General features: G+C 37.6%; 2 protein-coding genes across 2 annotated transcripts; both read right to left on the bottom strand.

The window, feature by feature from the left end:
• Positions 1-280: 280 nt before the first annotated feature.
• On the bottom strand, positions 281-1,091 carry LOC134629753 (CD209 antigen-like protein A). Its single transcript, XM_063477272.1, has 4 exons — positions 1,038-1,091; positions 798-940; positions 595-695; positions 281-419 (listed from the first exon to the last, which is right to left on the bottom strand). The coding sequence occupies exons 1-4, from the start codon at positions 1,048-1,050 to the stop codon at positions 281-283; spliced, it is 396 nt and encodes a 131-aa protein (XP_063333342.1). The 5' UTR covers positions 1,051-1,091.
• Positions 1,092-16,351: 15,260 nt separating this feature from the next.
• LOC134629317 (CD209 antigen-like protein E) lies at positions 16,352-20,631 on the bottom strand. Its single transcript, XM_063476557.1, has 8 exons — positions 20,488-20,631; positions 20,272-20,361; positions 19,970-20,032; positions 18,227-18,289; positions 18,087-18,149; positions 17,188-17,330; positions 16,980-17,080; positions 16,352-16,838 (listed from the first exon to the last, which is right to left on the bottom strand). The coding sequence occupies exons 1-8, from the start codon at positions 20,618-20,620 to the stop codon at positions 16,694-16,696; spliced, it is 801 nt and encodes a 266-aa protein (XP_063332627.1). The 5' UTR covers positions 20,621-20,631; the 3' UTR covers positions 16,352-16,693.
• Positions 20,632-22,001: the final 1,370 nt, after the last annotated feature.

The following is a 22,001-nucleotide window of genomic DNA, read 5'->3' as shown; positions in this document are numbered from 1 at the left end:
GTTTTTATACCACTTATGGCAAAATACTCTGGGACAGAGGTATAAAAAAAGAAGATAATCACATAATTTGAACAGTATTTAAATATTTTTCTGTGTATGACATACAGACAACAGCCTGCACACCAACTTTATAAACAAAGTATTATGTTCGTTGTCTTTTCTTCTGCCTCTCTGCTTTCACTTAAAATCAGCTGACTACCTGAAATGAATGGTGATATTATATGAATACATTTATTTGTCATGATTTTACATCTTATTATTTTCTGGTGGGTTAAAGAATCTATAAATTTTTTTCACAAATCCAGACATTTTTACTGTCACACGGTTCATCATTCCAGGAGTTTTCTGTTTCATACAAATAGATTTCTCCACAATCTTCATCTCCACCAGCATCGTTAGGCTCGTCGGTGTCCCAGAAGCTGAACACAAAAACAGAAAAAAAGACTAACCATTTTATACTGACACTGAAGTCATGGTATACTGAACAAACAACTAGACATGAGGACAAGGATTTACACCTACACTTTATCTTAAAATGCAAGTTACCAATAATAATTTATTAAAGAGTCATGTAACAAACATAAAGTGTGAAACCTGATGGTAAGTGTTGTCCCATCCACCCATTTCCATGTCTGTTCTTTTTCTGCGTCAGTCATTCCAATCCATGTCCGAGTTTTAAACTCTCTTATGAAGTTCTTATTCACAGAAAAAGAAATAAACAATAACATTAAATACATCTCAGTTTTACACTTTTGTCTTTGTGTCTCAGAAACAGATTTTGCTCCTATATACTGTACCTGTTCCTCTCTGCTGTTGATAATCACCAGGTCTGCCCCTCTCTGCAGACAGTCCTCTCTGCTGTCATTCCAGGTGTTTTTAGTAGATGAAACGTAATATAAACTGTGGTTGAAGTATATCCATCCTTGTTGGATATAGCAAGCTGCAAAGGACAGTAAAACTGAACCTTCAAAATTATGCTCAAGAAAATAACAAACAGCAATGTTAATAATGATAATACTGTTTAGCGTTACACTCACCTAATTCATTCATTTTAATGTCTTGTTCTTTAGTCAAGTTTTTAATAATGGCCTCACAATCTGGTGTTGTTGTTGTTGTTGTTGTATCAGAACTGTCTGTAAGAGCAAACATTTCCTTTAGTAACTACACCACCAGAGTGCCATATGAATGAACTTGATTCAAGTTAAATTAATTGCAATTCTTCACATTGTAACAGTAATTCTGTGTCATTTCTCTTCTTATATTATTCAGATGGTGAATTTATGGTCACATTATAAAGAAAATGTAAATTGACTCACAAAAAGCCAGTCGCAGTGAAATGTTGAGTGTAGCTTGAAGAATACACAGAAGTGCAAAGCTCAAAACAACCAGTCTGCAGAGTTTTCTTTCTGTGTGCAGGAATCCAACAGATAAGAAAATTACATTTATTGTCATTATATAAGAATGTACAACGAAAATTATAATGCACTGTCAGGATATGGACTCATGCATAATAATAATAATATAAACACCAACAGGAGAATAAAAAATGTATGGAGGGGTAAATAAAGAGGAAATACAAATGATAAACATGTTACATAATAAATATTTTATACATAAAAAAACAGTCTTGGGTTTAGTGGTTTTTGAGTTCAGTGTGGTTACAGTGGTAGGGTAAGAACTGTTCAGGAATCGTTTGGTGTGACTTTTAATGCATCTGTATCTCTTACCAGATGTGTTTTAGCAGACTGATAAAAGAGCATTAGCTGGTGTGCTAAACCATAAAGATTGCACAGACCACAGGTTAAAAACACCATCTCATAAATGTATATTTAAAGATGAAATATTGACTGCGTCCATTTCCTGGTTTGTCAGTAGCGGCTCCCGAAAAACAAGTCTACGACACATCTGTTTGAACAACACCAGTTAATCTGTGACACCAGTTAATCTGAAACACAGGGGGCAGGGTGGGGAAGTCAATGAGGACACTGACAGCTGGGGCTCATAGGGAGGAGACCAGCATGCTGAAATATTGACTCTGTGCATTTCGTGGTTTGTCAGCAGGGGCTTCTGAAAACACCTGGACTGTATTTAACATTTGCCTGAGCATACCTGGTGCCCAACAATCCAGCCCTAACTATATGCTTTAGCAAAAAGGAAAGTTTTAAGCCTAATCTTAAAAGTAGAAATAGTGTCTGTCTCCTGAATCCAAACTGGAAGCTGGTTCCACAGAAGACGGGCCTGAAAACTGAAGGCTCTCCCTCCCATTCTACTTTTAAATATTCTAGGAACAACAAGTAAGCCTGCAGTGCGAGAGTGAAGTGCTCCACTGGGGTCATATGGCAATATTTATGAATTAGTTTTTCAGTGTCACTCTGAGACCAGATGTTTCTAATTTTAGTGATATTAGGCAAACGGAAGAAAGCAATCCTACATATTTGTTTAATATCTGCACAGAAGGACAAAAATGAGTCCAAGGTTCTTCACAGTGTTCCTGGAGGCCAATATAATGCCATCCAGAGTAAGAATCTGGTTAGTACAGAAGAGGGTCAGGGACACCTGAAAAAAAAATAGTGGGCACATCTTTTTTCCTTTTTGAGACTTTTGTCTCAGAATTCTGGAAAAGAAAAAACAGACGTGCCCCTGATCCTCTTCCGTAGATTAGAGACCATATTTCTGAGATTTTTCGGGCAGAGTACAATAACCTCAGTTTTAGCTGAATTTAGAAGAAGGAAGCACTGATACTGAAGAAGAAACTATTCAATATTTTATAATTATTAAATCATTTTAATTGTCTTAGTGGTTGAAAAAATAAACTTTGAATGCAGTTTATTCCCTAATTGTTTGTTTTTTGGTTTTTTTCTTGTTAAATAAACTCCTCCACCTGATTCTAAGAATATCTAACAAGGTGGGGTTTTCAATGCAAACTCATACTTAGAGCTAGAATAAAACATATGACATGGACAGACAGCATGAAAATCTTAAATAAATTGAATTACTTACTTCTGGTCGAAGTATCAGCTCCATTTTCACAATCCATGTCAGATTCGTATTTAAGAACAAACTTTTTTTGCTGTGGTATGGCAAAGGCATATAGTGAGAAAATGCAGAACTAATCAATAACTTCCTTATCTACCTTTCTTTCTTCCATTTTTTGCAACATCCGGAGTTTTAAGCACACAGCTTCCTGCTTTGCTGTCTTTCTTTCTTAAGTTACGGTTTGTCAGTTGAGTCAGTTTTTGTCATGGTCCCTGGTTCCTCTATGCAAGAGGTGTCAAACTCATTTTAGCCACATCGAGGAAAATCTATTCCCAAGTTTAAACTTTACAAAATTAAAAAAATAAAAACAAAACAAAACAAAAAAAACGAACAAAAACCCCAAAACGATTAAACCCGTTTTTTAAAAAACCCGTTTGCGGGCCTCATCTGGCCCATGGGCCGTATGTTTAACACCCCTGCTCTATGCTGACCTGCCTTTTCTGTCTCCCCCTCTTTCGCTCTGTCCCCTGTTGGTTTATGATGACTTCGCTTCTTCGTTTCAGGGCTGGGTCCTCGTCAGTACCTTTCTGCCCTCCTGGCGAGGCACACTTGGAAGTTGTTTTGGGATTAACTCACCCGTTTTGCAAGCAGGTACTGTGTTGAGGACCCAAGAAGATTAAGTGTGTGCCTGAGTACTGACCTTTGAACCCAGTTAAGATAACATACAGCCAGGCCTCTGATTCCTCTAAACTTATTTCTGCCTTTCATAGTGTTTAAGTTGAAGGCCCTGAGTACTTTCTCCCACACTGAAAACACTGGAATGATAAAATTATTTGAACATCACCTAATAAGACTGATTCAGGACAGACAATTAGTTATTTTAAACTTTCCTAGCAGTCCTTCACAAACAGGGAACAGTCTGTCTATTCTCTCCATCTGTCAGCTGCTGCTGGCTCTTCCTCCTCCTCTTCCTCACACACTGCTGAGTTTGTCATGGTGGATCATCAGGGGTACAAAGCCTCAGATGATGTGCAGCAGTGGGTCCCTCAGTCTGTCCTCACTCTGGACACTTGCAGTTGTCACACATGGAAATCAAATGTGTGATAAGCTGTAGACTTGTAGTCAAGACCGCCTAATCCGAGACCAAGACAATACCAAGACCAAGTCGAGACAAGACCAAGACCAAGACCGAGACAAAAAAAGTCTTAAAACTGCAGCCAGATGCTGCTTCATTTACGGGTGTCAGGCATATTTATGATTTTTTGCTTTCGCACAGCCCTCCTCACCGCTGTCTACTGTCTCACTCACTTACTGAGAGGACAGACGCATGCTCCACTTCACTGTCACGTCTCTCACCCTCTCTGTTTTTCACATAATGATATTATCTTGTATCCTCGCATCAGGGCTGGACTGGGACAAAAAATCGGCCCGGGCATTTTGACTAGAGACCGGCCCACCAGGTATAGGAAAAACCATAAATCCTTTGAATGAAAACAAACGCTGTTGTCACAGTGATGTACACTGTCTTGTTGGTATATATGTATCAGTCTAATAAACTTAAACCTACACCATCCTCCCTATTCTGGTATTCTAAACAGTACTGCTTGGTCGAGATAACCTCCTGAACTATCTACAACACATGGTGAAAACCTAAAATTAAGACAGAGAAGACTAGAGGTGAGACATGATCATTACTGATTACTGATAACAGATTTAGATATATTTTCATAAACCATTCATTTGCCACATCAATAAACAGCATGGCAGGGCAAAATATTTTTTCTAACATGGCAATCTTTAAAAAGTGAAAGGAGACAGAAAGACAGGTGAGAAAGAAAAACATAATTGACTTTTTGATGGCATTTTACACACAGTACTGGTACAGAATATAGAAAATGTGGCATCATATACAGTACTTAGCTACTTCTGAAGAAATTATGATGGGACCCTAAAAAAATTACTATGTACAATAATGGATTTCTATACATTTTACATCAGATGAAAACATTTGTTGTAAGATTCAGATAATTATTTGTTAAAAGCGAGACATTTTAAATGAGAATAAGAAAGAAAAGTATTTCTTTGTGCCCCCCTTTCCCTGTTAATGCCCTACCTGCCCCCCTGGCAAAACTTTGCTAGATCCGCCCCTGCACAGTTACCAGCCGTCAGCTACATAAAAAAAGGATCCTGGTGTTATTTGTCTCTCAGAAACAGTTCATAACTTCCCTTCAACTCATTCATGTCACCTAAAAGGTAAACCTGTTTCTCCATCACCTGTTCAGCTCTGATGGTTCAGTAAGGACATCTCCTGGTTTCATCTGCATGTTTCCCTCTCACCAGATAACCAAACCGATATCATGACCAGCAGCTTTTACAGCTGTGGCTCCAGCAAACATCAGCTGATACTAGAAATTAATATTAAATAAATTCTAACAACAGCTGTTCAAGCTTAAACGTGCTGCTGTTGTTTAGCGCGACATCCGCTGGTTTCCTGTTTCTGACGCAAAGTGGGCGATAAACAAACAAGAGAGAAAAGCCGATCAGCTGATCATTGATCAGTTTCATGATTGAAGTAGCAACAGGAGAGGGAGGGTGAGAGAATGAGAGAAGAAGAGGCAGCTGTGCAGCAAAGACAGAGAGTAATTCCAGCTTTATGTCTTTTTCATTGTAGCTGAAGTCCGGGACAAACTGTGTTCCTTTTCACCTCAATACGAAAAGCGCAATATTTACTCTGAATACGAGAAGATTCCGTTTTTTATGGGACGGTTGGAAACTCTAATAACTAACCTTATAAATAAAATAAGATAAAACAAGTTCAACATCAATAACATCATAGCACCCGCCCAGCAGTATATAAACTCCGTCATGCTAGCTAGTAAGCAGTACGAGTTATTGTAACTGACTGTAAAAAGTCAGCATAACGAAAATAAACTCCACCTAAACTTGGTTTATATCTGACCCAGATAGACTGCAGGTCATAACTTCTTACCTGAAGTTCAGTTCACGCCTCGGGTCTCTGCTCCTCCTGCCTTTCCGTCATCCACCTGCCAGCCAGCGTGTTGCATCTGCTGGCCTCCACCACTTGCTAATGTTACTGAATCTGTGGAAGCTCCGCAATAGCCACCACCAAACAATTGAGTTATTTTTACACATCTCCCAGCATCTGGCCAATCCACCACCTTTCAGTGTTTATACCGTTACGGAAAAAAAAAAGAAAGAAAAAAAAAACATTGGCCCATAAAAACGAAAAATCACCATCGGCCCACCGGGCAAATGCCCGGTATGCCCGATGGCCAGTCCAGCTATGCCTCGCATGTGACTGGCCACAATATGGAGGGATTGGAGCATAGCTGAGCCACTGTGTGAGAGCTGAGCAGCGAAAGGGTAGAAATGACTGAAAGAGTATTAGGCTCTGTTTTGAGTTTTGTTAAGAATGACTTCATATAAAAAAAAAAATCACATATGCAGGACACCATAAACTAGTTTTTTAATTAAGCAGCAAGGCAGAACAAAGTCGGGGCTGTATCAAGACACAGGGACTAAACCCCAATTAAACCAGACCCAGAACTGATCCGGAATTAAAACAGGACTACAACAGTTCAAAATCAGGACTACTTAGGACTTAACCAAAACAGAACCAGAATCAAAACTAGATGATAGCAGCACTAAAAATCATCATAGACCTGCACTACACTTATTTTTTAATTCTACCAAAGTACACTATTTAGATTCAGAAAAGTTTATATAATTATTTAGCCTGGTTGTGCAAACAAGCCTGCATAACTTAATAAATATAGAATTTGAAAAGTAACAAATGGTATCTAAAAAGTTACACTAGGCACTAGATACATGTTCTGATGAGTTTTGGCAAACAACCATTTGACCAACATGTCTGTCTCAACTGGCTCTTGTTCCATCTCTGTTCTGTCCTCATTCTCCTCTCTCTCTCCCTCTCTGCTCCTCTCTCTCCCTTTCTGTTCCTCTCTCTCCCTCTCTGTTCCTCTCTCTCCCTCTTTGTGCTGACAATCAAGTCAAACACCAACATCATCAAATATACAGTGGAAACCAGATATTTACATACTCTTCAGATAAAAACACAAACACTTTTTTAATTGTAACATCAAATCAGACTAAATGTTTATTTTTTTAGATTGATAAATATAAAAAACATATTTGTTAACTTTAAGAGTAAAGAGAGAAACTATCTGTATTTCTTAATTGCAAATGGCACCAAATTGTATTCAAAATTGAGCCACACTTATGGAGCTCCACAATTCTTTTCCTGGTGTTTTGGTTGATATCTCTTGATTTTTCCCATGTCAAAGAAACAGGCTCTGTGTGTTGGGGGTGTCTTGTATGCATCCACAGGTGTGCCACCAATTTACTCACATGGACTTTACTAACAACACCTATCAGAAGCTTCTTAAGCTCAGAATGGAATCGTCTGGAGTTTTCTTATTAATTAACAATAAACTTAGTGTACATGTACTCCTAAATTTGATGAAAGTGATTAAAATAGACAGCTTCCTCTTTTTATTCTGACATTTAACTAATTCAAAAGATATTTCAACATTTATTTATCTAAAACAAAACAAGTTTACTTTAAATTGATGTTTAACAGTAAAAAAAAAAAAAGTTTTTATGTTTTCTCCCTAAAGTGTATGTAAATATCTGGTTTCAACTGTGAATTAAACTGCTGTGTATTGAAATTTCTCTTGTTTTGCATAGAAATATACTGAACAACATACAAAGCATAATATATAAAATAACATCTACCTGAGTTTTTTCTTTGAAAGAAGCTCCTTATGTCCATTGTTGTGTTCATCAGTACACAATTGAAACCGATTTAGAGTTTGTTTAGCCGTGGAGGGTAACAACTGAAAATATGAAATGTAAGCTAAGACTCTCTAAAAAACCAGCATTGTTGTTCGGCTTTTTATTTATCCATTTGTTGATTCACTCAAAGAGCAAGTGCAACCAAGTGATCAGTTTGATATCAATCTTTTGTGATACACCGTCATATTTACATTATTTGTAAAGTACGAATGATTTGCTTTGGTACCTGGTCAAACCTAAGCTCTCCTCTGTCTGCAGCAAACTCGCAGGTAGCAGCCGTGTTTTTTTTCCTTCTCTCACCCTCTCTCTCGCACTTTTTTCTGCTTCACTCCGCATGCGAGCCTTGTGCTTTGCGCGGGGCAGAGGGGGGAGGGGCGGTAGTTACACTCGCAGTAGCACAGGAACAGAGCGGGAGGGAGAGAGAGAGAAAGAGAGCCAGGGACAACAACGTCACATTAGAAAGGTATAGTAATCATCCACAACTGTTTTCAGTTGCGGATGATAAGGGATTCAGAAAGTTTATTCATGCAGGCCTATATGACAGAGAATATGCATGTTCTTTTTGTTTTCATATTTTAATTTATATTTAATTGTGTTGTGGTTTGCAGTGTTTTGTGTTGTTTCATTTTAAATTTGTTTAAAAGGAAAAAGCTGTGACTAGTTGGTTTTTGTATTATATGATTTATTTATTTCATTTTATGTTGAGTGAATAAATAAAAGTATATTTACGGTTTCCCCTAGAGACAAAGCATGTACAAACTTCAAAACACCTACAAACCCTGAAGCACGTACAAATTCCAAAACACGTAAAAACTCCAAAACATGTACAAAACACAACAGAAGTGCTCCAGGATGCTAGGCCCAGCGTTGAGCTTTTGTTACCTAGAGGCTACACAAGCCAACAAGTACCAACGACCGGATTTGGTGTGTGGTAGTAACAGTAAATTTAAGTGATCTAGGTAGCTCTGTTTTGAAGTTCAGTTAACGCTAGAAATGTGTTTTGGAGTTTGTACATGCTTTTTGGAGTTTGTATGTGTTTTGTCTCTAGGAGCCACTGTATATATTTATATATAAACATATATAAATAAAACCACTTTTTTTTTACATTAGTAATTCCTTCTGTGCATAATTTCATATTATTGTTAATAATAAATTAATTATACAAAACAACCTGAAGATCTGGTTCGGAGCCGAAAGATCCGGCTCTTTTTTGTGAGTCGAGCCGAAAGAGCCGGTTTTCTAAAAAGAACCGGAAATCCCATCACTAGTGCTCAGTCGCCTAGTGCCTGAGCTCGGATCATACCAAAATTAGGGGGAATTTACGACGGTGCGCTCTGTGCTTCGTGTGTTGTTTTTGTTTTATACAGTTGTCAGTCAGGCATTTTACTAACAAATTACACTCCAAAAGACCCCATGCTTCTGAAAAAATGACCCGGGCTTAAGCCCAGTAAGCCACAGGCTTTAGAAACACATGAAAAAGATAGATAAAACAAGTGATGTGGAACACAGGGGAGGCATGATAACAGTAACCAAAAGCCAAGATAACAAAACCAAGACCAGAAGAAAGTAGAAATAGGGAGCATAGCAGAATATGATGACTAAAAGAAACAAAACCTAGAACACCAACTTAACAAAATAGTAAGAAAAGCATGAATGACAACAAATACAAAAAATAGAACTATAATATACGGATAATACACTAGAAAACTCCTAAACATTCCCAAAACTCAAAACCCTGCGTCACAGACCCTGGACCATGACAGTAACTGTAAACAGCCCAGTTTTGGTTGCGCTTAAAAAAAAGAATAGAATAGCTTTATGTGGACATGTACAACGAAACTGTGGCAAAATCCATTCACATTTAGGTAAAGATATATTTTTTTAAATGAAAATTTGAACATTATCTAAATTCTTTTCACACTGTAAAATCTAATATTGTGCTCTGTGTGCATGCTGCTGCCTCTCGGGTTATGATACTTAAAAATTAACACCACAGCTTTAAAAACCTTATAAAAAAGACTCTCAGTGAAGCTTTCTTTTGTTTGTTTGAAGTAGAAAAGTGAGCAGCTAATAGAAACAAGCCCAGATGAAACTATTTGGGAAGGTGTAGCTATTAGGGGTGGGCACTTGTTTTCAATCCATATGAACTTTTATAACATATGAACTGTATATTCTTTACTCCTGTATTTATTTGAATGCTTTGTGGTTGCTTTTGAACATCTGTGGCATTTGTTATTGTCAAATCTAGCCATTCTTTTACAACATAAGCAAACTGCTTTTACATTTAACGAACATTTCTGTTTAATTACACATTAAATAATAATAAAATGGTAATAAAATGGGGCGCACTGACAGAGGCGAGGCTGCCGGACACTGGCGCCACCGGGCCCTCTGACCACCACCAGTAGGCAACGGGTGAAGTGTCTTGCCCAAGGACACAACGACTGAGACTGTCAGAGCCGGGGCTCGAACCGGCAACCTTCTGATTACAAGATGAACTGCCAACTCTTGAGCCACGATCGCTCCCAATAATAATAATAATAATAATCATGTTTGTTTAGGTACCAGTTGTTTTAGATACAAGTTTTGTTGCGAAAGTCCAAAGCCATAAACCAGATTAGCGGCATGTTAAATGGTTATAGTCTGGGTTGGCTTTACAGTTGAAAATAAAGTAATTTAGCTTGTCCTTCTAAAAAAATAAGTTAAATTCCACAGTTAAATCATCAGAAACTTGTAATATTAGTTGGATAGCAGATAGGGGGATAGAGGGTTTAATAAGAATATTTTTTCTTCCTGCTCCTTTTCACGCATGGTTGCAGTGTTATTTCAAGGGAAAGCATGGTTTGTGTGTATGAAAGGACAAAACTGTTGAAACTGTTGAACCAAGTGTGAAATAAATAAATAAATGAAATGAAATAAAGAAACATTTTGGGGTTGCCTATGTTAAATATAAACATTGCCACATTGCATATTAGAAATGTTATATATTGTAAGTTCGCTTTTAACAAGCATGTAATGATTACATTTAAATTAGATTTTATATCTCTTTAGGCCTCAATTGACGGTGGCAATACCACACATTCAGATACAGTAGTACATGATGTTTTGAGTACTATATGTGCTAGTCTAATTTGGTTATATGAGGTTTACATTGACTTTCTATGTTGTAAATTAAAACAGTTGCATAGCCATTAAGGATCAAATGAGCTACTAAATAATTTTCTGGTTTTTCTCCCTCTGCTTGCGTCTTACTTTCTTTGACGCTCTGAACACATTACATCAAACTCGTACAAGTCTAGAAAAGGAGCTGTTGGACAGAAAAACATCAACTGAGTGGCAAGTATTTTGGTTTTCCAACATATTAGTAATTGTCAGTGAAATTTATATTAATCATGCTGAACTTTAAGCATACTTTAGAAGAACCTGTTTTACCTTTCATTTCATTTTTTCTTTGCCTTTCTTTACTGATCTTTTCCTGTCTTCTGTTATTAGACTTGAAATATGACTGCTCTATGCTGTTGCCGTTGAGCCCAGTAAGTTCTACAAGACATGCTTTGTAAGTAAATACAAACAGCAACAGTTTGGTCTGCATTTCTTGAAAGATCATATCCCACAAACTTAGTTTAGGGGAGTTGCGACAATGTTAAAGACTTTCTTACGCACTTACATTTGGATCACCTAAATCCATGACAGCCATTCAGGCAGTAGTGCCACGACTGAAAATATCCTTAAAATATTACAACACACAAAGTTTCTGTGTTTGAATGCAAAACAAATGTGTTGTTTGAGCTAGAGACTGCACGTGTGGCTTAACAATAAATACATTTTATTTTGATTATATAAGTAATGTAACTTGCAAAGCAAGGTTATGGGAAGCCTAAACTTAGTTTCAGAATAATTAAATGATTATATAATTTTTTTAAACTTAAAAATAAAAGTTGGGCTGATTTTAACACCATTACAAGAAGTGTTGTTAATTATTCTTTTTGAATCATACATGCATTCAGTATTATATTAATATAAGTGTTGTACTAGAAATTTCAAGGATGATTAAACATAATGGGTTTTTTTTTTATAGTAAGTTACCACAAACTGTTTTTTTTAAGTTAGTAGAACTTGGAATGAACTTGAACTTTCCCTTTCACGCTGTTAACTTTTTTAATGCAACCTACCAGTAAAACATATGGTCAGTGCTCAATGTTTAGTGTATATGGTTAACAGTTTCCTTGTTCTGATTGTTGTTTGTTACTAGAATAAACAGTCAGAACCTGGAAATTCTTAGTCATCAACTTAAAGCTAAAGAAATTCTAGCTCTCCGATTACCACTGGGACCACTGTTACCTTCACCCTCCACATCTTTTTGAGCTCTTCTCTGAACAAATGATACTTCTCGAGCTTCTCGTGTTCCTTCTTCCTGATGTTGCTGTCATTCGGAGTCGTTACATCTTCTTCTGTTTCTCTACCACCACTATGTCCGGTTAGTTAGCCATCACCATTTTGTCCATCTGTATCTGGAAGTCACACAGGATCTTAGCTCAGTCATTATCCACCATCCTAGGGGGCATCTCCCATTTTGACCTCGGGATTTCCAGGACATATTCGGCACAGGTGTTTCTGTTTACTATGCTGGCCACATGGTTATGGTGTTCCATGTATGCCCTGCCTGCTAGCATCTGCTGTCAGGGGCATCTTTACACAGCCTGCACCTGGGGTCTTGCCTGGTATGATAGACCCCAGCCTCAATGGATCTTGTGCTCAGAGCTTGTTCCTGTGCTGCCATGATTAGTGCCTCTGTGCTGTTTTTCAGTCCAGCTTTGACCAGCCAGTAATAGGATTTCTGGATGTCAGCCACTTCCTCTATCTGCCAGTGGTACATATCATGCAGGGGCCTGTCCTTCCATGATGGTTCCTCCTCTTCCTCCTCTCTCTTGGGTTTCTGATGCCTAAGGTATTGACTGAGCACGTGGTCGGTTGGAGCCATCTTCCTGATGTATTTGTGGATGTTTGTTGTCTCATCCTGGACTGTGGTGCTAACACTCACCAGTCCCCGGCCTCCTTCCTTCTGCTTTGCATATAGCCTCAGGGTACTGGACTTGGGGTGAAACCATCCATGCATGGTAAGGAGTTTCCTGGTCTTGATGTCAGTGGCTTCTATCTCCTCCTTTGGCCAACTTATTATCTGTTAGGATTCAGAAATTCTTTTATTTCTGCCATATAATCTGCCTTATGATAATTGCATTAATAACATGTTTTACAGCATTATTTTATCAGTAATATTTCTTACAGGGTTATATTGAAGATGTTTGTCACCACATTGACCTTTCTATTTACAGGTTGAGTTTATTCTATACACATTGCTTATCTGTGCTTGTTTAGAGTTGGTGTTCCATTCAGGAGGGTTGCAAGCTTCACTGACGCGATGTTCAGGTGATACATGTTGAGGGAGGATGAGAACATAGCAGGTTAATCTGCATGCATGCTTACAATACATAAATCTAGCAACAGGCCTGAGCGACGGCCCAAGTGTCTTCTGCTTCTTTTTGAGACCTGCGGCAGTTCTGTCTACTTAGTGATTGGTGACGAGGGTCAATAATTAGCCACTAGAGACCCTGAGGTTTGAAGTTTATTACCTTAAAAGGCAAGTGTTATTGAAAAGAGAAGTTATATGTCTGATTATAGCTATTAAAAATGTACAAGATGTACCCATGTCTGTCAACAATGTATTTTTGACCTGTACTTGACGTGTACGTGGGGGCGTACATTTTCTGTCCTATAAAACCCCCATTCAGTGTATTCTTGTCAGAAGAGGACATATGCTGATGCTTCTTCTCCTGTGTAATAAACTCATAGTTTGATTGCACTTTTCTGGAGCCTCCGTCGTTTGTTGTCTGGTTTGCAGTTGATTGATCTCGCTTCATATCCCAGCAGAGTACCTGATCACGGGCAGGGCATAGGTGTTGATAGCCCGGATCTTGTTCTTACCATTCAGCTGACTCCTCAGGAATTGCCTCACCCTCATCAGGTACTTGGTGGTTGCAGCTGTCCTAGCAGCCTCCTCATGGTTCCTATTTGCCTGCGGGATCCCCAGGTACTTGTAACTGTCCTCTATGTCTGCAATGTTGCCTTCTGGTAGTTCGATCCCCTCAGTTCTGACTACCTTCCCTCTCTTTGTTATCATCCAACTACACTTCTCTAATCCGAATGACATTCCGATGTCATTGCTGTATATCTTGGTGGTGTGGATCAGTGAATCGATGTCTTGTTCACTCTTGGCATACAGCTTGATGTCATCCATGTACAGAAGTTGGCTGACAACTGCTCCATTCCGTAGTCGGTATCCGTAGACAGTCTTTGTCAATGATCTCACTGAGGGGTTCAGGCCTATGCAGATAGGCAGCAGGGACAGAGCATCTCCTTAGTAGATCCCACAATGGATGGTGACTTGTGCTATGGCCTTGAAGTTGGCGTCTAGTGTTGTTCACCATATCCCCACTGAGTTCCTGATGAAGGGTCCTGTTGATCTTGTATAGTTGTAGTTCTAGGCATATATATATATAACTAAAGCTATTTGTATCTATTACAGTTGTTTTGTTATATTTTGTAGCTTTGTAATATATTTTAGTATTTAATTTAGTTTAGTGTCTTGGAGCAACCATAATTTCCTCAGGGATTCTGACTGATCTGCTGACTGTATATAAAATATGATAATCTGAAACACACAGCTCTGGCTATGAACAGAGCCCCACCCACTTGGTTTTCAAAATCCTCTGTAAGAGGCAGCTAATCACAATAAAGTGGCCTCAAAATTGGTTTGAGCTTGTTTTTCACTCACTGTTTATATCTATAGATTGTTGTATTAATGTGACTGGTAATGCCAGAGGAGGTTTGAAAACTCTGCAGTTACTAATTCAGCAGAGCATTGGTAACTTTTATGCAGCTCAGCACTCAGTGACTCAGTAACTGTATGGTCTACCACTTTGTGGCTGAGCTACCATGGTTACAGCAATGCTAGAACATCACTTATCAAAACTGAAGCGCAAACTTTGTGCTTTCAAAAGACTCAAGCAAGATAAACATACTAAAATGACCATGCTAATTCAATGACCTAAATTACCAAGAAAGTAAACAAAGGCAAGGAAGATAAATGAATCAATTTATCTCCCCCTCATCATCACAGTGGGTGTTATACCTTGCTTAACAAAGTACTCCAGTAGTTATTGGCCCCGTTTCAGGAACTGTGTTCAACAAACTCTCAGTTGATGAACTCTAAGATCTGAAACTGAGTTTTTGGTTCCAGAACAGCTGATTAAAGTTATTTCAATGAACTCTGAAAGTGTCACCCCAAGTTAAGTACATGCATAAGTAGAGAAAGAAAGCCAGTCATCAGTGGAGCGCCAATATCACAATTTACTATTGCAACAGCTAAATAAAGACACTGTGAATGATGTCATTTAACGACTAAATATGAATTTGTGAACAAATTTCATCATGAAATGTTCAAAACAAAGCAGTCTGCAGCTGCTTGTAAAGCATCACTTTAAGACACATTTTTAGAGTAGTAAAAAGCCTCATTTTCTCTCATATATTCACATCATTTTCTAGATCTCCACTGTGATAGACATGCTTCCATCATTGTGACTGATTACACCATGAAAAATGATTGATGTGTGTTACGTGTCTAAAGCTTTATACAGATAAGTTTAATTTAAACAGTGAATGCTATAGCAATGTACACTAAATGTTTCCAGTGCAGAAAAACAGGGTATTTTTAAGAAATTTCAGCGTTTGTTAAAATGTAAACTTGTCCGAACTGATTTGCTCTGCTTTTCTTAACGATGACTGCTCGTCTGCTCTCACTGGTGATAGTGTTAATTTAAAATGCTTATGCAGATATGTTTTTGTACAGGCTTTGTAGAGTGTGCGTTTTTGACTGCATAGTCATCACAACACAACCCCAAAAAATCACTACCTATGTTAAATAGATAACCGATAGGGTTAAAACGCATTCAAAAACCATGTAATGTCCGATTTGCACCACATGAGAATATGCCAGAAAATTGTCAAATTAATTTACAGTGAGTTTATGTTTTCTGGATTCTGCAAGGCTTAAATCAGAGTATTTCCAGCTGCGAGAATGAGTTCATTTGTGAAAACAGTTTTTGTCATGGCTACACTGTATAAACATACTTCATAGTATTTTAGTTGGGGGACCAGGGTCCCCTGTATGTCGATCCTGCTTCCACTGAATGTGTACTTGCCAGGGTGGCCTTGCAGTCAAAAATAAATCACACCCGCTATCAGCAGTTCTTCTCTATAATCTGTGCACTTGGTATTTAACTGGGTTAAGATTTAGTGGCCTGGAAAGTAGGCCCCAAAGATCTGTTAATTGTTAAGGCCTGATTAACCTGTTTGAACACTTGAGTGAGATATAACAATACACAGATCTTTACTTTTACTGTTTCACAAAGGGCTTAAAAGGGAACATTCACATTTTAGACTTTTTAATGCAGGATATTTTATTAAAACAATTTAGCAGGAACAAAGCAAAACTGTAACCCACATAATTTCTTTAGGGATAAATAAAGTATTCTGATTCTGAAAACCCAAATCAAATAAGAATAAAATCACTTGAGTTATACTTCTATCTATCACTATCTAAATATGGGTAGATGTACTGTGTTGTAGGAAGTAATGATTGCTACACAAATTAAGTATGCAGATTGAAGGGAGAACATATTTTTCTCCACACTTGCATTTTTAGATTTCCTTCAGTTAACATTTTAAAACAAGCAACAGTTTGAAAATTTAAATTAAAGTGCTCATAGTATAAAGAAACAAAACCTCAGTGTGAGATTTGTCAAAGTATATAACATATTTTGTTTCACATGTCTTTTTCACAGAGCCAAAAGTTTTCGTTTTCACACGCAGCATCATTCCAGTTGTTTTCATAATCATAGTAGTGATTTATTACTACACAATCTTCATTTCTGCCTCTAAAATTGTTGGGTTCCCCAGAGTACCAGAAGCTGAAAGATAAAAAGGACAAAATAGTAACACAAACACATGCAAATTAGAAACAACTTAAAATCACCAATTTCATAATATTTACAATCTAAAAAATGTAAATAGAGGAATTATTTAATTTGATTAATTTTTAAAGTGGAAACCTTGCCGTCAATGGAGTCTCATCCACCCATTTCCAAACTCCTTCTGTCTCTCTGTCAGTCAGTCCAATCCACATTACCTTCTGCTGCTGCCTTATGAATTCCTTACACATAAACATGCAGCAATCAACCATTGAAATGATGTCACACACATTTTTGTTTTACTTAAATGTTTCACTCTGTTATCTAATTATATCATAAATGAACATACCTGTTCTTCTCTGCTGCTGATGATCGCCAAGACTGCGCCTCTCTGCAAACAATCATCTCTACTGTCTTGCCAGCTTTTCTTGATTGAAGAAATATAATAGAAACTGCCGTTGAAATACAGCCAACCTTGTTGCGCATAGTGAGCTTTCATGAGAACAAAGAATAAACTGTAGTTACAGTATTGTACAAACCTAAATAACACCTGTGAAATAAGTGTAAAATGTTAAAGGATACAACATAGTTTTCATTTGAATGTGTGTTTGGTATTGTGCTGTGAAAGGGTAGTTCCCCTGTCATGTGTTGTTGTTTGAGCTGGTTATTTGTGGAACCAAAATGCAGAGACACAGAAGGAAGGAGTAAACTTAAAATGAACATTTATTGATGAAAGCCCAAACTACACAAGATCAAAAGCACTAGAAGATACCTGGAGGAGGGAGGTAAAGAGCTAGGGTACACACAGATATGAGAGCTGAGGGATGGTGCCACAATAGACAGAGGGAGACAGACACAACATATCTTCCTGATAATGAGGGGATAGGTAACACAACTGATATAATGAGATGGGGAAGTAAACACAACACAACACAACACGTAGAAACAACAGAACTGGGAAAATAAAATTAACCTGACACAGAGGGAAGATAGGAGGGAGACCAGGGAACATAGAAAGATGAAATACAAAAACAGACGTGACTTAGAAGAACAGAAACTAAACAAAAGCCAACAGCGATGTCAGCAATGACTAAAACAAGAACAGAAAATTCTGCATAAGGCAGTACAGTAAGGAAATCATAAAGAGCATTTTCACCTATACCCAATAAGTGGTTGTGCAATCCTGGTAGCAAGAAAACGATATGATCATGTTATCTTCACTAGTATGAGCTTCATGCTCACACTTACCAAAGTCCTCTAGCTTCCTCTTCAACTCCTCTCTCTCTTTTGTCAGGAAATTCAGCCGTGAAGCTGCCATAAGATAAGAGAGACGAGCTGTTACATATGTTGCCAGTTTTCTGATTACTAATGGAAACACGTGTATTCACCCATATAATCGAGTTGCCTCTTCTGCTCTTCTCGCTCCTTATTCATAGACTCTAGCTGCAAAGCTGATATTTTTAGAGAGCTTACCAACACTTTAAACATAAGCAGAGCATGATAAAAACATATAATTTTAAACTGAATGTATTGCATAAATGTATGAAAGTATACACTACCAGGCAGAAGTTTGGGTGCATCTTCTCATTTAATGGTTTTTCTTTATTTTCATGAATATTTACATTGTAGTCTCACTGAAGGCATCAAAATTATGAATGAACACATATGGAATTATGTAGTAAACGAAAAGGGTTAAATAACTCAAAATGTGTTATATATTTTTGATTTTTCAAAATAGCCACCCTTTGCTTTGATAACTTGCACACTCTTGGCATTCTCTCGATGAGCTTCATGAAGTAGTCACCTGAAATGGTTTTCCAACAGAGTTACCAAAGATGCTGAGCACTTGTTGGCCCCTTTGCCTTCACTCTGCGGTCCATCTCATCGATTGGGTTTAGATCAGGTGACTGTGGAGGCCAGGCCATCTAGGGCAGCACTCCATCACTCTCCTTCTTGGTCAAATAGCCCTTACACAACCTGGAGATGTGTTTGGGGTCATTGTTCTGTTGAAAAATAAATGCTGGTCCAACTAAACGCAAAGTGTATGGGATGGGATGGGATGGTATTGCGACTGCACTTGGGGACACATTCAGTTTTAGCAATTTATTACTGACTTATTTTCAGTTCTTAAAGTAATGATGTACTGTCGATTCTCTTTACTTAGCTGATTGGTTCTTGCCATAGCATGAATTCTAATAGGCTGTCAGTTGTGTACCAAACTGACTTCTGCACAAGATAACTGATGGTCGCAACCCCATTAAGAAGGCAAGAAATTCCACAAATGAACCCAAACAAGGCACACCTGTGAAGTGAAAACTATTTCAGGCGATCATAAAGCTAAGTAAGAGAAGGCCAAGGGTTTGCAGCACTGTCAACAAAGCAAAGGGTGGCTACTTTCGACTGAATGTAGTGTAAAGCGCTTTGGGGTCCTAAGGGACTAAGTAAAGTGCTATACAAATACAGGCCATTTACCATTTTTTACTTTCAGCAATCTAAAATGTAAAACTTACATCAAGTTCTTTATCATTTTTTTTCTTTCCTACATTCTTCCATATATCTTGCTTCATATATTTGATATCTTCAGTATGTATCTAGAATCTAATCTTCCTCTTCACATTAGGCAATCAACATCAGTGCTGGTTTTTAAATTCAGATTAGAAACACATTTTTATTCGTTGGCCTTTGACTGAGTGGTTAACTTTTATTTACTTATATTTTATTGTTTTTACTATGTTTATTATTTTATCATATTTATTATTCTTATTGTATCTCTTATATTTCTATTATTCAGCACTTTGGTCAGCCTTGTGTGTTTTTAGGTGCTATATAAATAAACTATGATGATGATGATGATGATGATGATGATGATGATGATGATGAGGAGGAGAATGGCAATGTAGAAAGTAGAAAAAATAAAGACAAACCATTAAATGAGAAGGTGTGTCCAAACTTTTGACTGGTAGTGTATATAATTCGTGTTTATTTGCATACTGTAACATTTTATTCATATTTCTGTCAGCTTTATTTAATTAATATGTGGCATTTATAAAACCTGACAAATTATGTGTTCACAATATTTAATAAGCATTTATTTCTGACTATTACAGGGCTTTTATCCCCATGATGTTTACCAAAGTTGATCTTCTCCAAACTGTCTTCTACATTAGTTTGATTTTCACAGGTGACATCAGCACCTAGTGTAGAGGTTAGCATTCTTTACACAACATTACACACAACTTTACACAACACAACATTTTTCTTTAAAACTATTCTTTTAAATAACCGTAACTATAAACTAGTTTAGGGACATCATGCATCATTTATACATAAGATGGCAACAGTGGTGGTAGACCATTCTGTTGTCTGTTTCCACAATACCAACATTTATTAACATGAGAAAAAGGTCTTTAAGTTATAATTAAAGCTATCTTACGCAGAGCCAGACGCAGGGAAACATTGAGAGCAGCCTGTAGGATACATAAGAGACAAAAGCTCCCAGCAATCCATTTATGCAGCTTTCCTCCTGTAAAAGGACCACACACACACACGCGCGCGCACACACACACACGCACACGCACACACACACTTACATTCACTACACGCACTAAAAAGTGTAAAAAAACCCACTAAAATTTCATTTGTGTCTTACCTGGCACAGATGCAGCAACTTCAACACTTTCATCAGTGAACCGGTTCAAGGCAACACTCCTGGCTGGAGAGCTGAGGTTTCTAATATCCAGAACCATACCAGATTCATCTTTATGGCCTTTCATGTTTAACATAAATTGATGTGACTTTGCACAACCGTTAGTCACTGTGCCTTGTTTTTCAAGTTGCTTACACAGGAAAATACTTTCTTCCTCATTTGTCTTTTTTTTTCAAGAAATGTCATCGCGCTATTAACCTCATTTGGACAGGAAGGAAGAGACGCATATAAAAGTGTCTAGCAAGCAGCAGATTTCCTGTCTTTTTGTTTTTTCATTTTTATTGTTTGTTTTTTTTTAAAATCAGTTGTACTTTATCAAAATGAAACTTTACCATCCATGCCCTTTACTTCTGTCACACATTCTATTATCAGAACATCATTTCTTTATCTGTTACTTACTTAAGAAAAATATTTGTTTTTTCATGTTTGTCTCTTAAGGCTGTGTTACTGCCTGTCTGGTTAGTGTGATTAAAAAAATCAATGAATCATAACACATTCATAGTGTAAGAAACCTCCAGAGCATTATGTTAGGTTTTGTAAGTTTTGTCATCAGTTAATTTGTCATTCTAAATGTTCGGCTCCTCAGTTTATTCTTCAGAGTTTATTCTTAATATATATATTACAAGCTTAAATAAAAAAATAGTTTGAAGTACAACTCTCCATCAGAGGTGCCTAAACATTTTAATTAAGAGTTCCAGTAATTATTTTACCAAGCATTACCAATAATTTGTGAATTATGAGTTTTTTTCAGCAAAGGAGGGAAGTAATGTAAAGTAGAGCTTTTGGTAATCTATTCACCTTTTAACTTTTATTCCCTACATTTTTAAAGAAATATGAGAACTTTTTACTTCCTACATTTTCAAAACAGACTGGTATGTAGCATATAAGAGAAGGAGGAGCCAAACTCATTTACCATAGTCAGAGTCAAAGTGGACTGGAACGAGTGCAGATGTCTGTAAGTTACAGTAGCCGTACTTCATCAACTATCTAGCACTACAGAAGAGGAGCGAGAAAAGCAGGTAATTTCAAATGCAACATTTCTATCCGATCAACAAACATTGGTGAACACAAACAGTTTCTGTCTACAGCAGGGGTCGGCAACCCTGGGCACGCGTGCCACAGCTGGCACGTGAAGGGTTAACTGATGGCACGACCATAGCTGGACGATGGGGTTTTTTTTTTTACCGGCCGATGATTTTTTTTTGGGGGGGGGGTATAAACAGTGAAAGGTGGTGGATTGGCCAGATGCTGGCCGATGTGTTAAAATAACTCAGTTGTTTGGTGGGTACTATGGTGGTGCTGCCACAAGAGGCCAGGTGGATGAGGGAAAGGGGAGGCAGGAGGAGGAGAGAGCCAAGGCGGCCGCCGGTCCGAGTGTCAGGTGAACTGAACTTCAGGTAAGAAGTTATGACCTGCAGTTTATCTGGGTCAGATATAAACCAAGTTTAGGTGTTATT

The sequence above is a fragment of the Pelmatolapia mariae genome, linkage group LG6, assembly GCF_036321145.2.
Source record: "Pelmatolapia mariae isolate MD_Pm_ZW linkage group LG6, Pm_UMD_F_2, whole genome shotgun sequence".
NCBI classification, from domain to species: Eukaryota; Metazoa; Chordata; class Actinopteri; order Cichliformes; family Cichlidae; genus Pelmatolapia; species Pelmatolapia mariae.
This window is presented reverse-complemented; position numbering and strand designations above follow the sequence as displayed.

Bases quoted from the DNA above. Each gene is read 5' to 3' on its own strand.
- LOC134629753 (XM_063477272.1), bottom strand. The intron at 696-797 runs GTACAGTATATA...TCTGTGAATAAG, and splicing joins TCAACAGCAGAGAGGAACAG to AACTTCATAAGAGAGTTTAA. The intron at 420-594 runs GTTTCACACTTT...TTTTGTGTTCAG, and splicing joins GGGACAACACTTACCATCAG to CTTCTGGGACACCGACGAGC.
- LOC134629317 (XM_063476557.1), bottom strand. From the start codon at position 20,620: ATGTTAAACATGAAAGGCCATAAAGATGAATCTGGTATGGTTCTGGAT. The intron at 20,033-20,271 runs GTAAGATAGCTT...CCTCTACACTAG, and splicing joins TTCCCTGCGTCTGGCTCTGC to GTGCTGATGTCACCTGTGAA. The intron at 17,081-17,187 runs GTATGTTCATTT...TTTATGTGTAAG, and splicing joins TCAGCAGCAGAGAAGAACAG to GAATTCATAAGGCAGCAGCA.